Source organism: Gymnoscopelus braueri (assembly GCF_963280865.1).
Source record: "Gymnoscopelus braueri genome assembly, chromosome: 4".
NCBI lineage: Eukaryota > Metazoa > Chordata > Actinopteri > Myctophiformes > Myctophidae > Gymnoscopelus > Gymnoscopelus braueri.
In genome coordinates this window covers 40,777,354-40,794,615 of record NC_137605.1, presented here as the reverse complement: position 1 = coordinate 40,794,615, position 17,262 = coordinate 40,777,354, and the positions used below count along the sequence as shown (strand labels likewise).

Here is a 17,262-nt window from a genome sequence, read left to right as displayed (position 1 = left end):
GTACTTCGTTCCGCATTCAATAAATACATGTCCTTACAATCATCCCAATGTTGTGTTATTTCAGAGCCCTGGAGACCAACAAATACAACCACATCACAGCCACGTACTACCTGCTAGCAGAGAGGATCTTAAGGGAGAAGCAGGAGGAGGTGGTTCAGACGCGCTCCTCCAGTCCTAGTAACATCAAGGCACAGTTCAGGTAACAAATGCACGCACGCAGGCGCGCACGCACACACACACACACAATCCCATTGTGCCTTTACATGCATATTTATATCATCATTTACGTATTTAAGTAGTGCTGCCTGGAACTTAAGAGATCACCTATTCCAGTTTAGTTCAGCTTTATTTATTTGCACAATTTAATAATAATAATAGCTTGGATTTATATTGCACTTTTCTAAGTACCCAAAGTCACTTACATAAATAAAATAAAAGTAAGCAAGCAAAACGGACGTTCACCCATCATTTATGACCAAGACATAAAAATAAGAATACCAGAATAATAATAATCAAAAAGAGCAATAAAGGAACAAAAGTCCACAAAAAAGGTGAAAGCACATAAAACTGGTGTAATGGGTGAACCAGTGATGTGCATCAGTGTAATTGAATGCATTTGTTTGTTATGATGTGGTAAACAGTAAGTACCTGTGGGTGGGCTGTGTCCATGATGATGTCAGAGGGCTTAGAAGGGAGGACACAAGTTTGAATATTAACCAAATCAATTCTAGTGTCCTTGCTAGATATTAAATACTGTACTACATACTGTACTGCACATCAAAACACATCACCGAAAGTCTGAAGGCGGAGCTTGCCGTTTCAAAAATCCAAAGAAATGATAGCCCTACTAATCATCAACAAATTTTACTTTCCCTTGTCTATGGTCCCCCCCGGGCGCTCATCATAACCATCTGAGCAGCCATCAGCTGAGTGAAGCTGAAACTGAATTTCTCCCGTGGTACTAACAAAGGTCTCCCTTTTCCCTTTCCTCAAGACTGGTTTAGATCTCAAAAGACATTATTCCCATGATTGTCCTCGCTGTGATCAGTATGTAGTTTTACTTCCTGTGCCCACCGGGCCCAAGAAAAGAGAGAGAAAGGAGGAAGTGGGGCGGCAGTAAATGAAATCTGGACCTTTTCCTCGGTCTGCGTCTTTGACAATATCCTTGATCTTAAAAGGCAGAGGCAGAGAGTGTGCAGCGTACAGTTATAAAAGGAAATAATAAGAGGAATGAGGAACAAATAAGGAAGAGCGGAGAGAGGAGCACCACAATCTCCAGCAGGCTGACCTCGTGATATAAAACCTAGTTGTTTTATCTCACTCCCCCAATGAAGAGCAGCAGAGAGAGAGAGAGAGCCCTGGTGCATCGCCCTTCAGTGTGGATTGCTAACAAATTAAAAGAGGAAAAGGAGAGGGGAGTAAAATGTGACCCAGCTCCAAGTAGAAAACACATACTGTACTTCATGGCTCCAAGTACCTACAGTAGGAATAGACACATGTACAGTACTTAGAATACTGTTTCTTGTCCTGTTCATCTAGTCTTATTTGAGGCTGGTTTATGGTGATGGCACCAACATGCTTCTTCTCAGACATAATGCTCTCTACATACAGTAACATTCTCAGCGTTCATTTAACTCTGACAGTGTGACCAAATTTTTTTTCAATTAGTGCGATGCATTGTGAGCTTGAAGATCTGTTATTTTCCCCCAAATCTTGAAGGTGAAATGTGGAATATGTTTTCAGATGGGAATACACAGACAATTACATATTAATCTGGGGTCCTTCACATGAAACTGTTTGAGAACCACTGGTTTAAACATTAAACAATATTTATTCATTCATTGAGTGCCATTAACTCATTGAGTGCCAAACAGACATTTAGAACCCATAACCCACTTAATGCTTGCTAATGTAGGTTAATTGAGTAATCAAGAGTTTTTTTATTTCGTTTTTTTCAACTAACAACTTAAGCCTTGTATTATACTTCATTGTACAATGGTGGCATGTGAAAATAGCCGATTCACAAGCTCACTTGTCACTCTCTGCTGTATATTGCTTTTATCATTTATCATAATCGAGGCAATAGTTTGAAATAATCGTGACATTGAATTGAAGTCATATCATATCGCCCAGCCCTAATGTACTGTATTTGTGTGTGTGACGCTGGTGTGTGTCGAGCTAATGAGGATCCTTCCATGGGATTAATTGCGCAGACTGCAGTGTCGCTTAGGGACTGACTCTTGTCTCACTGTTTGTTTTCAGCTCTTCTCTGTCAACACAAACTTTCCAGAAGATTGTTTGTTGAGCGGTTTGCTGAGCTGTATAATCAAGTTCACCCACTGGCACAAACAACAAAGTCCAGCCAGTGTTCAAATACCTCACCGCTTTGATGCCTTTGTTAACGCGGCTCATTTCAAGAGTTATTAAAGTCCCCAAAATTCCATAGGGTCACCTTGTGATTTTCATTTTCAGCACATCAGTTATGCATACCTGTACATTTATGGCACGCTCAATTTATGTGCAGAATCAAAATACAGAATGCAAATTGAAGTACTGTGCCTAGTCTCAAAACAGCAGAGAAAATTGTTTTAGAAATAAGTGAGGTAATTTGGGTGTCTGCTGGGTGTCGATTCTGCCAACAAATGTTCCATGAAATGACACACATCTGAAGTCAGAGAGATTATTTATAGAATTCCCAGGGCATTCCTCCAGCCGATGGCTGTTGGACTGTTAGACAGGTTATTGTGCAAGGAGAAAAAAAGACACAATCTCCCATGCAGGATAAGCTTAGAGTAAATTAAAATGGTATTCAGCTTCTGTATTGACTGACGTTCACTGTCATCCGCTTGTGCAATTGACTAATCTGCTTTGCGAACTCCATTTCTCTTCTTTGCAAATCTTGGCAAGATGGCAGACTGCATTTAATTAGTGCATTGCTCAGTGTCGTTGAATAGAGGTGCTTATTTTTTTTGCTAACAATAGCAACACAGATAGACAGTTGGGTCTTTGTGTAGCAGGCTTACTAAATAATACAGTAAATAAAGAGGAGCCTGGGTATGACTTGCAACTCAAAGTCCTTTTAGATTTTTGCGTTGGCTATTCAAAAATAGCAGATATACAAGCTCACAGCGCGTCACTTTGTGAGCTTGTACATCTGCTTTTTTAGATTTTCTTTTGAAAAATCTTGAAAGTGCGAGAACTACTGATTTTAGAAGGCATTTGTAGAGGTCTTAATGGGTTAATTACTATTATGATTATAATGACTCTGTCTGGTCTTTCTGTCCTCTGTAGGCAGTCGTGGCCTACCAGAGTGGACATGCACCAGGACATAGAAGACAGCCTGGCGGCGTCTTCCATCTCCCATGGCGGGGGTCCGCAGTCTCCAGCCCGTAGCGCTGAGAACCTGCTCAATGGACACCGCTCCAAGGGCCTGATGGAGCTCGGGAGAAGAGAGGAGAGCACAGTGACAGACTCTGCAGTACAGCCAGCACAGGTGCTCTTATTTTGTCATCCTTAATTATTTTGATCTTTTTTTAATCCATTTGTTAAAAATAATTTCACCTTTTTGTTAAAAGATGACTTTTTTTAGTTTTTGTTTTATTTGCACATTTGAAACAACAACAAATTAAGCAACAACAGCATAATAGTGGGTTGTGCAGGTGAGATTTAGAAAACCATGTGGGGTTTATAAAGGTAATCTCACCTCATTTAAAGGGATACTTCACTCTCGGGCCGGGGACACATTTAAAAAAAATATTAAAAATAAATGAAAAAAGTTATGGAAAATTCATGGCCCCCTCACGCATTAGTAGGACACTCTAATGCGTGAGGGGGCCATGAATTTTCCATAACTTTTTTCATTTATTTTTAATATTTTTTTTAAATGTGTCCCCGGCCCTAAAGTGAAGTATCCCTTTAACAACAAAAATACAATTGAAATGAGAAAAGTAATCAGAAAATGTAAGCAAACTTATTTGGCAACATAAATACAACAATGGATACACGGTATGATTGCAAATAGAAACATTTGTAGAATAATAGACAGGACATTTTATGCAGTGATCTGCTGAGACAAAAGTCACCAAGAGTTTTGCGTTGGTCATGTTTTTTTTATTTCATTTCAACAAATTTGGCTGATCAGCTTTTCTCTGGTTCCAGGGAGCCTGTGCCAGTGCCTTGGGCCCTGCTGCTGGCTCTAGTTCTGCCCCCCACAGGGGCCCCACACCCTCCATTACAGCCAAGCAGCGAACATGCCTGTTCAGGTGGGCCGCATTGAAATGTTTCTCCTTTTTTGTTCCTAATTTGTATGTGTTCATGAGCTAATGTGAAACTAACAGAAGTATCTGCTTGATGAGTCAAGATGTTTAGGTGTTGAACAGTGAATGAATGAATCCGTTTTCTGTGTCATCGTTCGTCAGGGTGGAGGAGGATGAGGAGGAGGAGGAGGAAGAACAAGACCCGTCTCCTCTTCCCGCACAGGTGGTCCTGCGCCGTAAGACCCCGTCCATCACCAACCGGCTGACCTCCAGGAAGAGTGCCCCTGTGCTCAACCAGATCTTCGAGGAGGAGGGAGAGTCGGACGATGACTTCGACTTGGACGAAGGGCTGCCGCCCAAACTCAGCCGCCTCAAGATGAACATGACCGGGGGCGCCGCGGGCGCCACCGGCAGCTCCACCTCCGGCGCCGGGTCCGCGTCGTCGCCCGGCTCAACGCAGAAGCGCTACCACCGGCGCAAGAGCCAGGGCCGGGGCTCGTCCTGCTCCAGCTCGGAGACGAGCGACGACGACTCGGAGAGCCACCGCCGGCGCCTGGACAAAGACTCTGGCTTCAGCTACAGTTGGAACCGACGGGACAGCAGCGAGGGGCCCCCGGGGAGCTCGGGGGGCAACGGGGGCGGCAGCAGCTCGGGGCAGGGGAAGCCTCCCGGGGAGGGAGGAGGCTCCTCCGGACCCGACAGAGGGAGTCCTCCCGGGGGAAGTGAGGGAGGTGGGGGAGGGGGAGGAGGAGATGGAGGAGGTGGTAATAAAGGACAAGGTAGCCCCTCCAGCTGTTGTAACAGTAGTAGCATTACTAACCCGTCCGTCAGCTCCTCGTCGCGGTCGTCGCGGACGGCGGCCCGCAGCACTGAGCTAGTGGAGAGCCTGAAGCTGATGAGCCTCTGCCTCAGCTCCCAGCTCCAGCAGCACCGGGCCGGCCGGGGCAAGGGGGCGAGGTTCATCATAGACCCTCGGAGCCTTTCCGGGGGGAGTGTGAAAATCCAGGAGAAATCCACCTGGAGGATGTGCGTGGGCTCCAACGGGAGCTTGGACACGATCACCCTCCCCACCACCGCTGCCACTCTGCCCCGCACGCACGCCAACACGCACCATCACCACCACCATCACCCGCCGCACCGCAAGGCCACAGGCTCCCCAGGCCTGCTGGGCGGGCGGGGCGGCGGCAGGGACAACAACGGCAACCTTACGGGTTTGAAGAACGGTGTGCTCCAGCTACCTCTGTGTGAGAAGACCATCTCTGTCAACATCCAGCATGGCGGAGGCTCCAGGGATGGACTGCTCTGTACCTCGGCTCCGGCCAGCTGCTGCCAGGTCATATGAAGCCAGCCACACTCCTCCTTTAACTGAACACATCGCTCTCTGGACCATTAGTTTGAATCTACACCCTCTCTCTCCCTCTAATGCTCCCCCATCCATTTGGATCACCCGTAGAACCTCCCTTAATCTCTGTCCACAGCTGTGGTTAAGTGAGGTTCCTGTGGGGTTCCTCACTGTATTGAGGGCTGTCACGATTGTCACCATCATGACATTTTAGTCGCACAAATAATAGCTATTAACGTTTAATTTAGTTTTTGGCATTGAACATGCAGTATAAATCAAAATTGCTTTTGTGTTATGACAAATAACTTAAATATACAAAGAAATGACCAATACCAATAATCAAAATTACCGGTACCAATAATCAAAATAAATTATGTACTAGGGCCAAAACAGGTCATGCATTTAATAATTTGATACTTCAAAAAATTGCTAAAATAGCCGATGTTACAAGCTCACATCGCAAGCTAGTAGATTGCCTATTTTTCAACAGATGACTTAATACAGATGAAGTGAAACGATTCTGACCATTCTGCAAAGAATCCGCGATTATCTCACACAATTGCAATCAAGTGATTATGTAATAATTGTGACAGGCCTGACTGTAATCAGCCACTTTTCACCTGATTCCTTCCACTTGGCCATAGCAGCTACCTTACCTCACCCCCCCCCCCCCCCCCCACGACAACTGCCTTGTGTTGCCTGAACACTCCAACACCGCATTGCTCCGTTTCACCAAATGATTTCAGTTGTATTTCTAAGATAGTGTATGTAGTGAAATGTATGTGTGAGGCGCATGCTGCAAGAGGTTCTTTTGGGTTTAAATGTTTGCGTGAGTGCGTGTTTCAGATTTCCATTTCTGTTTCACCCTTGACCCCCCCCCCCCCCATTTAGACGGCTAAATTCTTTAACTGAATTTATTGGTCGATGTTGCTATTGACAACGAATGAAAGAGAAACACGTGCAGAGATTGACTTTTTGGAAACGCAGTTTGTAAAAGAGGACAAGGACACAGTGTTTTGGTAGTGATACATAGCGGCTAAAAGGGCAAACACTTAAACTGAGCTATTAGACATGTAACCGTGAGGTAGATGCTCACTAGCAGAGGAATGTGCATGGAGTGAAACGTGGAGGAATGCTAGTTCTCCCCAGTGTTGACACTCATTGAGACACTCCCGACAAAACGTCCTTCTTTTCTCCCATGCCCCTTTCAGTTCTCTTCTGCGTTCTGTAACTTTTGGTTCCCGTCTAGTGTCTACCTAGCAGGGTGGGGTCCTTGGAGAAATCATCAATCAGACAAAGACTGCATTAGATAAAGTGGAGGCGTTCACGTAAATGTCTGAGGACAGCTTTTATCAATCCAGTCTTTGTCAGATATCTGATTACGACAAGGAAGGAAGAGAGGAAAGGTTGAATCTTTCACAGTGGTGACAGAGAGTGAGACAATGAGCCTGTGATGTCTTAAACCCAGCAAACAACCAACGTCAAAGTCTTGGTGAAGATATGATGCTTTTAAAAGAGTTTTAATCTTTTTTTTATTATTATTTTTTAAAGTCAATGACGAGCTTGAGTCTGGACAGCGTTTTTATTTAATCGCACTCAGACAATCATGTTTTTATTTTTATTTTTATTTTTAAGATACATTTTTACTTGGTTGATTATAACTCATGAATACAATTGCAGGCCCCTGTAATAATATACTTAACAAATCCTTGAATAGCTAGTTGCTAAATCAAGGGAAAATGCAATTCCTTAGCATTTATTTCTAACTTAACAATACTGTGTTGGATTAAAAACAAAAGGGCACTTGAAAATAAAACGTTACTGCTGACTTTTTATATAGATTGGATGTTAAATTGTTTTACATCTATTCACAAAACATTCATAATTTGTACATAATATAGGCTATCGTAAAGTTCCATTGATCAATGAAACTTTACCTTATTTTCCCTCAGATTTGCCCACATACTTTATTTTTGTTTAAGCTGTTGGTTAAATTCCAAAACCAAAAAGTCAAGATGACTCTAAAAATGTGTCATGCTTACATCTATGGACTTGAGAATACAAATAAATACAATACATTTTCATAATGATTATCCACCTGGTAGAGAGCCTGTAAACAATTTAATTTGATTTAAATTCCATTTCCACACACACCCAAATAGTTTGATAATCTTTTCCGTTAATGTATTTACATGACGTTCTATCCAGACTTTGAAGCTGGCTTGTTTTTACAAGGTGTTTGTTGAGTATGTATGTATATATGTTGAAAACAAAAGTTTATTTTTTAACTGGGGACTTTTGAAAGATCTGCTGTTTTAATTGAAAATGCTGTGTTGACGTGTGGGTCCTTTAGTCTGAGGTCAAGTCAGTGCTTTCATTGAGTCTTTTATTGTTTAGAACGTGTGCGTGCAACTGCATATGAATCTGTGTGTGTGTTCCATTGACCCCCTTTGAGGTTTTCTGTTATGACTCAGTGATTTACTAAGAACGGTAGGCTAATGACTTTCTAGCTTTAAAGAACCTGGCCTAAAAACAAATGAGCGAGAATAGAAGAGGCACACGGCAAAATCCCCAGTGCTCATTTAACTGAGTGTACAATTTGAACCTCATTGGTTCATTTATACACATTTAAACGCTTAGGATTTTGCTGTGTGAGAGATATGGCGAGGGGAATGGGGGATACACTTTTAAGGGCATTGGCAATAAGCTATACAGTATGTTGCAGCTATCTGTACATAAACTTTTTTTTTTCTTTTTGTTCCGTACATTTTTTTCTATTTCAAACCTGTGCAGCCTTATAAAGGGCCACATCGGACTGAAAAGAGAGAGAAAAAAAAGGAGAAAGCTATCTTTTAAAGATTTTATTTTATTATTTTTCCCTTAGCTTTGATTTTACTTTTAAAAAATAAGACGTGTGTAAATAGAGTTGTAAATATGGTGCTCTTTCTCTGTATCTAGAACAGCGGAGTGAACCTTTTGGTGCATAGCTGTACAGTAATATAGCCTTATTAGTAATATGGTTGTCTCTGAGATAAAAAAATTAAACTGTGTGAGAAAAACGACATGAATTTATTCATAACGTCAAGTCTCTTGACTGTTGTCTTACTCAACTGTATCCAGGTGAATGACAAGTGCATGTGTTTCAATGTTTGACATTATCGCTCCATTGACACTGAGATGGGAGATGAGAGAGAATCACCTACTGAAACAATGTTACTGGACCAAAACCGTGTACTGGCTTGAAATGGGGAAGAAGATGACGAGAAAAGAAACAAAAGATGAGTTTGAAATGACAGAATTATTCAGTGTATTATTCTGTAGTTGATTCCTGTTGTCAGACGTTAACATATAGCTATGGTAATATCCCAAATAAAATGTTGTGGAAAACTTGTCTGATAATCTTGTCTACCGAGTCTTTCTTGTCATGGTTTACTAATGATACAATGACTGATACCTCCATACGTTCATGATTTGTGGCATTTTGTGCAAAAGGAGCCACTCCTGCAACGTTTGGAAGGCAATCATAGCCATTTGGGGGTTTGGACAAAATCGGTTGCAGTTGTAGCAAAAAGTGTGTTTTGCAACAACAAAAAAACGCAACATGGCAGATAACTTGTCAGCTGGAAATGGGCGTGGCTTATTTGGGGAGTTGTGAAATCAGGATGGAATGTGAAAAATCTGACTGATGCATCTTGATCACATGAATATAGAGATAATATGTACCAATTTGCGTGATGTTTGGACACGGACAGAGAGGGGCGAAAACATAGTCTTCGGCCTGCCGGAGACAATGAATGAATAAAAAATAAATGAAAAATAAACATACAGATAATTATTTTACATTGGTGTATTACCATTGACCTGGAATAAGTTTATGGAGAAGAACTTTCAATCTGGATAGATTGTTGAAGACAGACGATAGATTGAGATGTGTGATTTCAACTGAATGAACTGAACCCTGCCTGTTGAGACAGGGTCGGCCAGCCAGCCACAGTACAGTAGCTACTTTAAATATATGTCCACAGAACGTGTTGAAATGTAGTCAGTCGTGATTGACGAGCTATCCAACACCAGAGATGTTACTCTCTACTCTCTGCACACTGAACTCTCAAAGCGGTTCCACTCAAATTACCGGCAAGCTTCCAGACTGAAGCCTGGAGTGCATAATATATTCACATTCTAATCTTTCTATGAACTTCAACTCAACTTTCTCTTACAAAATAGTTTGGTTCCCAAATGAATGCAGAAGGTAAATTTTTAATGGGTAAAACCTTGGGCAGAAATACATAAGATACAGTAGGTGGCCTATCTAATAACTATTTTTGGCCTGGATATTGGGTGGGCAGATTTTACAGAACGAGGGCAGTGCCAAGTGTTCCAACAGATCAGAGCAGTCTTGAGAAGAGCTCACCCTGCCGACAACTTGCACACCTATCCTTGCTGCCTGGAAGCGCTGGGCACGAGATTGGGAGAAGCTTAGAGTCAGGCTGGCTTTTGACAACATGCAAGGATGGCAAAAGTATGCAGTAAAATGTGACATTATCTTTATGAATATGACACAAGCATGTTAAGGTATTGGGGGGCCTCACAAAGGTGTGCAGATGGTTGGATAAATTTCACCTGGATATGGCTAAGAGCACGAGAGCCCTGTAACAAGAAGATTTAAAAAAAAGTATGTTCTGGTATCCATATGAGACATATAGAACAATCAGAAAAATGTCACCATCTTGAATATAGGTTTATTACAGTCGAGGGATGCATTCAGTCTGCATGCTCCAGTTTCATAATGCTTTATAACAGTTTCAATACACTTGGTAACATTGCAAAGGAGGGTGGTCTGTGTGTAGCGGGGGGAAAAAGGTCACTGTAGGCCAGTGGTTCTCAACCTGTGGGTCGGGACCCCTGTGATTTTGGGGAGGTCCCCAGATGACAGGACTTTTCACACCTTTTTAATACCTCAAAAACAAAAGAAAGAAAGAAAAGGAGACAATTACTGCATCAAAGGTAATCAACAAACTTCTATAAAAACTGGTCAAACATTTGCCAAATTGTCAAATATAAGAAAGAAGGAAAAATGTAGGACATAGCCGATCTGGCCTTGACCGTTGGCGTAGCGGTCCAGGCAACTAGGCTCAATGTAGCCTGACAGCGTGTCGCGGGTTCGACTCCCGATCCCAACGGCCTTTGCTGCATGTCAAATAAAGGCATAAAAGCCCCAAAATAAATCTTGTAGATCTGCTAGTTTCACAATATCTATGGAACAGGGTCAAACTAAATGTAATGCCTCAACTCCTACAATTCCAAGTGCTTATCAGGGTGTGGGGGGGGGTCCCGGTTCAAATATGACTATTTTGGGGGGTCGCTGCCTGAAAAGGTTGAGAACCACTGCAGTAGGCAACGTGTTCGAAGGCACAACGGAGTGTTCTAAGATTGCATGGTCTAAAGTCCTTAAACACGGTCATGTTTCCCATTTCACACATTCAAAGCATTAACACTCATTTTTTAATCCATCAGAGGATGGATTACCTTGTATCATAAATACAATGTGATTTATCATCATATATGTCTTAATCAGAGAATACACTGTCTATTCATGACATGCAAACATAAAATGTCTATTTGTCATCTTATTTGTCAGTCGTGTTTTCATGATTCAAGGACCTGTTTAATACTGGCCTTAGGGTGCCGAATGATACCAGAACACCTAATGCTTGATTTAGTCGTACGATGTTCCATGCCAAAAATAGCAGATCTACAAGCTCACAATGCGTCGTGATGCGTTGAGAGCTTGTAGATCACTTATTTTCAGTGCACAACACCAGTGTGCAACGAAGCATAAATTAGGCTATAGAAACAGCAAATAGCCTACAATTTTTCAAATCTGTTTGAATACTGCCAATAAACAGCTGATTGTTATTGAGATACATACTTTATATGACTGAGCCTCTGTTGTACTAGTACTGGATGAGATCCTACTTTAATAACTTCCTACTTCATTATGCAGGTAGATAGGTACTGTATAATATACCAAAAAAAGTGCTGTGTACCTTCTATTCTACCCGATGCATAATCCCTCACATTCATTATTGATGAAACCAAACCCCAAAAGTGACTTCAGTGGTTGTTATGTAAATAACGCGCATAAACCATTTTGCTGAACAGTGTTGAATGTCAGGTCAATATTTGTTATAGCTAGCCCCACGTAAACATTTTTTTATTTTTTTTGGTGCCATAATAACTAAAAGCATTATTGCTATATTGCTTCTCCAAACCCTTCACCAATACCTTTTAAATATAAACACTTATACAGCACACCACCCTCCAACTAAACCCGCTTACAGTACATTTGGCTTATAAGCCATCTAAATGTATTTGGATGTATTTTTTAAACAGTAAGGGCAACACCACAGTATTGTGGTTTTCCATTGCTACCATTTGAGGTGTTCATTGTCAGTTGATATTTGCACCCTGCAGAAAACACAGCGGGATCTAAAAACTCCACAGCAAACAACTGACACCTATTTGACAAGGCCAAGACTGACTCTTAGGCCTTGTTTAACAGCCGTTCTCCTTTATAAATATATGCATGAATAAGCCAGAACAAAGCCGTAAACAACAGTTTGATCTGGTCTGCAGTGCTTGTCAGTGGTCAGACAGTCAGTATCTGTAGGGTTGTCCTCTCCTCTCGTCTTCACTGGACAGCCTTGATGAGCTCTGTGGCCTCCAGCATTTTCTGAAAAACATGGAAAAACAACAGCAGATTAATGCGGCTCGGCCTGCTATTAAAAGTTGCAGTGTCATAGCTGAGGCAGTTTGATGGCTGTGGGCAGTGATGAGGTTGTAATGCACTATATATTTAATGTTCTTAGGGTAAACTTGGACATCAGCCACTGATAATACATATAGCAGGTAGTTAAGGAGGGAAGCATAGCTGCTATGATAACCGAATTTCTCTCATGGGATCAATAAAGGTATATCTATCTATACGGTCACATAGGAAAATGTCTTCTGACCCCTGTATATGACTTAAGAGTAATCTACTTTAAGATACTAATGTGACTGCAAATGGAACAGAGCTGGAGAGAGATCTTTCTTTGGTTTATAAACTCTGATAACAATCTCTCAACTCCCCTGCTGTGAGATGTAAAAAAAAAAAACGTGTTATGACATTGAAGGATATGTGAGTTGACAAGAGAGGCAGGGGAAAACCCATGATATGCATGATTAATAATGGTCCAGGTTTTTCATTTCTCAAAGCCTGGGCACAAGCTGCCCCTGAGGATATTATACTGTAGATGGCAAGCAAAGACCAGAAAGTTGTAAACAACGGTACACCGCCTGGTGATCTCCCTTTTATCATGGAGACGGCCTTCTCTCTCCTTTAAAATTATATTAGGTCCTCGGTACTAAGGGAAGCAGAGCTTTTAAAATAGCATTACATGTCAACAGGACACTCTGGTTCTTGTTGCAGGGGCCTGGAGACTCTCAGCCAGATTGAGTTTGTTATATAGAGACACATTCAAGCACTGCGGGAAGAGAAGCATGGTTTGTTTGGCTTACTGGGATGATCTACGGGCATCGGAGTGACAGCCAGGTAGTGTTTGTACCTCTTCCACTGACAGGACATATCTCACCGTGGATCAAGGGTCACAGAATGGAACAGCAGAGCTCATCAGCATTTGACATGTGCTGGAATTACTACACTGCCAGCCAAAACATGATCCAATATGGCACAGAGCTGATCGACTCACAGCTGTCACACCTCGAGAGAATCGGATACCTTGCGACTCTTCCTCTCAGGTCTAGATACCACTTAAAGGTCTGCGTCATATAAGGAGGAAAAGAAATATGGTGGGGTGCAAAACCCTGCCCTCACCGGCATCTCTTGTTCTACGCTTGTCCTTTCCTGATGTTATGTCCAAAAGACCTCTTCAACCCAAAGTGAATCACCTGTTCAGTGAGGCCATCTGATCCTGCCCACCAAGTTTCACGAGAGTCCGCCCATCCGTCGTTGATTTTGAACTTGACTTTCGATCATTTCAATCCAAAATGAATCATCACTTTGAGCCAGCCTATTGATCATTTCCACCAAGTTTCATCAAACTCCAACCATCCGTTCTTATTCGTTAAATCCGTTATTTTGTTCACAGACACAGAGACAAAATAACACAATAGCCCGCTTTATGTAAAGAGCTTTGCAACTCTGTGTTATGCATGACAGGGTAAACTATCAACTTCAAGGTGGATCTGAGAATTCAAATACTGTAGGTAGTTTCTGATTCTGTGTCTTAGTTTCACACTCAATATGGCCCGCTGTGGTCAGTCACGATGTCTTCAGCGTATTTCCTGATTGCTGCACAATAAATTAGAATCCAAGGCTTTACATCAAAGAAACTATTTTTTTCCCCCTGGACAGTCATCCTGCCTGAGTTACATTTTAATCAATTAATTCCCTGTGCCTCGGGAGAGAGACACCCAGAGCAAATTAACGTCCTGAGTTGAACGTTATTAAGGGTTCTGTCCCAGAGACTGATCAACAGGGAGGTTTCTGCTGAGGTAGACTGTTATATACAATGCCATTTCCACAGGGGCAGTAGTGGGGTTAAATACATATGGTCTCCCTCAGGAATAGAAAAAGAGTGATTTAGGATGGTCTTTTCAATAGCAACCAGAAAGAAGCAGAGATTATTCTTCTGCAGGGGGAAGATTCAAGCAGTACAGCTAGATTAAAAGATATTAAAATGTCTGGATAGTTAACAAATGGGGTGTCTGGACTCTTTATTTATACTTGGGCCTTAGTAACTATTCAGTAAGTCTATATCAACAAATAGAGGGGTGTCATGAGAGAGAGGAGGAGGAAGTCAGCGGACAGAAAAAGAGAAGGTATAGTAAAGAGAATGACAGAGGAGCAGAGCCAGAGAAGAACAGAGCAGGACAAGGAAAATCAGCTTTCACCAGAACTGGAACTTGGCGATAAGGAGCCCAGCAGAATGATCTACAGTAGTTAACAGGCATCTCCTAACGCCCAATTCCACTAGCCCACATTCAAAAGAATGTCCAGTGAAGAAAACCGCAAGCCCACGCTTAAAGGGCCACAAAACCCTAGGCTGATTTTGTAGTCGTTTTCTACAGAAGGGTAAAAACATGACATGCTACACGAGGCTGACCTTATAGTACACCGTGATGTAAGTGACGCACATGCAGCTAATACTCTGTTACAAGTAAAAGTCCAGAATTCAAAATGTACTTGAGTAAAAGTACCAAAGTATTGGCATCAAAATGGACTGAAAGTGCCAAAAGTAGAAACGAAATGTCCCATTTCAAGTTTTCAAATGTATAAAAATCTTTTGAAAATAGCAGATCTACAATACCAGATTATACCACAATGCGTCACATCGCGACGCATCGTGGGCTTGTAGATCGGCTATTTTCAAATGGCTGAAATGTATATAGGGCTGACGTGGTTAATGTACTGTATGTTTTGTAATAATAATCAAAATCAGTAACTAAAAAACTAAAGTTTTCAAATAAATGTAGTGAAGTAAGTACAATATTTGGATCCGAGATGAAGTGGAGTAGAAGTTAAAGTATTGGAAATTGGAAACACTTTCAGTACACTTTAAAGTACAAATACCTCAAAATTGTACTTAAGTAAATGTACTTTGTTACTTTCCGCCATGGCTCTGGACACACCTTAAATCCAACACACCCATTATTAATGTTATTAGCTGCAGCTGCATTGCTTACTAGCCTGCCATGTTTTTACACTTCTATAGTTTTTAACCTGTACAGGAAAACAAACGACAAAATCGGCCTAGGGTTTCATGCTCCTTTCGACAACCCTCCACCCTTGTCAAGCCTTCGGTATGTCGCAGTGCAGTCGTGCACAAGTCCGCCCCCACCAGCAATGCTTTCCCTTTAAGCATGCCCACTCCCCCCATCATACTATCCTCAGGGCCTCATAAGTGAAACTAATGCCCCTGGTACTCCAGAAAGCTCTGGTGAACATGTCCAGCTAATTGTGTTGATATGTCACTATTGATCACAGCAGAGAGGAACCAGCACTGGGGATTAGGGCTTTAAGAGCTCATTGGATCACGTAACGTAGACGCACACATCATAGATGATGTTCACGCAAGCTCATAATGAACACATACTGTACATGTTAAGCACCTACACTCTTGGGGGTACAGTACATGCCTGCACACATAGATCTAAGTTCTGTTCATACATCCCCTAAAGGAACATCATTCTAGACTGTCTTTCAAACCCCTAACCCCTATAGACCCACTGTGATTGCGCTACACACAGTACCATCATTATTTACAACTGCTACAGGCTAGACAATAAACATTATCATTCCCTGTCAGAGAGAGAGAGAGTGTGTGTGTGTGTGTGTGTGTGTGTGTGTGTGTGTGTGTGTGTGTGTGTGTGTGTGTTCATTTTATTTGACAAAGCCCAGCTGTAATGCCATTTCACAATCTTTGTTGTAGTCATAATGTTTTTGTGGGTGGGCAATACGTGTCTGCTGTACCAAACTGTGAAAGCAATTTGTTGGTTATCAGGATGTGTGTGTGGGGGCACACAGTACGATGTGCAAGTGCGAGTGGGTGTACAAATGTATGTGCTTGTGTGCCTATGTATGTGACATAACAAAGTGCTGGTCTATAATGACTTGTCTGAATCTGGGCTCTACACCTTCAGTGTGTGTGTTATTTTACCCTGCTCTATGCTCCAGTCATGACCTCCCCTCAGTGGTGCTGTGGAACCGTAGCATTTATCCTTGTCACAGCAATGAGTGTACTACTGCTGACACTGCATCACACACACACACACACACACACACACACACACACACACACACACACACACACACACACACACACACTCTTTTGGGGCAACTTATTGTGTAATGCCGCAATATACTTCAACAAAAAACATTAGAAACCAATGCGACCTTTACCACAGTTGATATCATTGAGCTGAATATTTCATGTGACGGTAGCTATATCTATCCGTATGCCTGAGGGGGTTTTCCCCCCAATGACGACTGGCCTGGCACCCAGGCATCCGCCACTACAGTCCCACTGCCTAATTAGCTGGCGGTGAACTGTGGCCCGGTCCCATCGAGCGCCAGTTCAACGTGTGTGATTGATCTGGTCAGATGCAGAGAGGCCCGGGCCAGAGGCAGGTGACTGTACAGCGGCCAGCAGAGTCAGCTGACCGTCTGATCAGACGCCCAAGATCTGAGATCTCCTTACAAGTTGCTCTTTGAGTGATGGTACCCCACATGCTGAATGTCCGTCTACGTTTGCATTAGAGATGCACTGATGGGATTTATCACCACTTGAACCCCAGCATCCCTATTCTGGGGGAAACATTAGCCAAAAATAGCAGATTTACAAGCACACGAGGCGAAACGATGTGGTGTGTAGATGGGAAAAAGCGATCCAAGTACAGTTGTAACTCAAGTCTGTTTCTCTAAGAATAGAGGGTTTAAGTAGTTAAGTAGTAAGCGAATGCAATTACTGCAGTGTGCTTGATATACAATGATGAACCGTAGGTACCGAAGGTACAGGGCAAAATTCCAATCAAATCAATCAATTACTTCAAAATCATGTTCACCTGTGTTACATTACATTTTATAATCAAATCACATCTTGT

The 17,262-nt window shown here is 42.2% G+C and overlaps 2 protein-coding genes across 4 annotated transcripts in view; one reads left to right on the top strand and one right to left on the bottom strand.

Moving 5' to 3' along the window:
- snrka (SNF related kinase a) overlaps positions 1 to 7,935 on the top strand; it is a 62,562-nt gene extending 54,627 nt beyond the window's left edge. The window contains exons 5-8 of the mRNA XM_080425342.1: positions 65 to 199; positions 3,292 to 3,493; positions 4,159 to 4,262; positions 4,419 to 7,935. Of these exons, the coding sequence (XP_080281468.1) occupies positions 65 to 199; positions 3,292 to 3,493; positions 4,159 to 4,262; positions 4,419 to 5,598 (1,621 nt within the window). The 3' untranslated portion in view covers positions 5,599 to 7,935. The remainder of the gene's footprint in view (positions 1 to 64; positions 200 to 3,291; positions 3,494 to 4,158; positions 4,263 to 4,418) is intronic.
- Positions 7,936 to 11,845: 3,910 nt separating this feature from the next.
- Positions 11,846 to 17,262, bottom strand: part of ano10a (anoctamin 10a) — a 32,063-nt gene continuing 26,646 nt past the window's right edge. For all 3 annotated transcript variants that reach the window (XM_080426212.1, XM_080426214.1, XM_080426213.1), the window contains one exon: positions 11,846 to 12,331. In XM_080426212.1, coding sequence (XP_080282338.1) covers positions 12,290 to 12,331 — 42 coding nt within the window. In that variant the 3' untranslated portion in view covers positions 11,846 to 12,289. The remainder of the gene's footprint in view (positions 12,332 to 17,262) is intronic.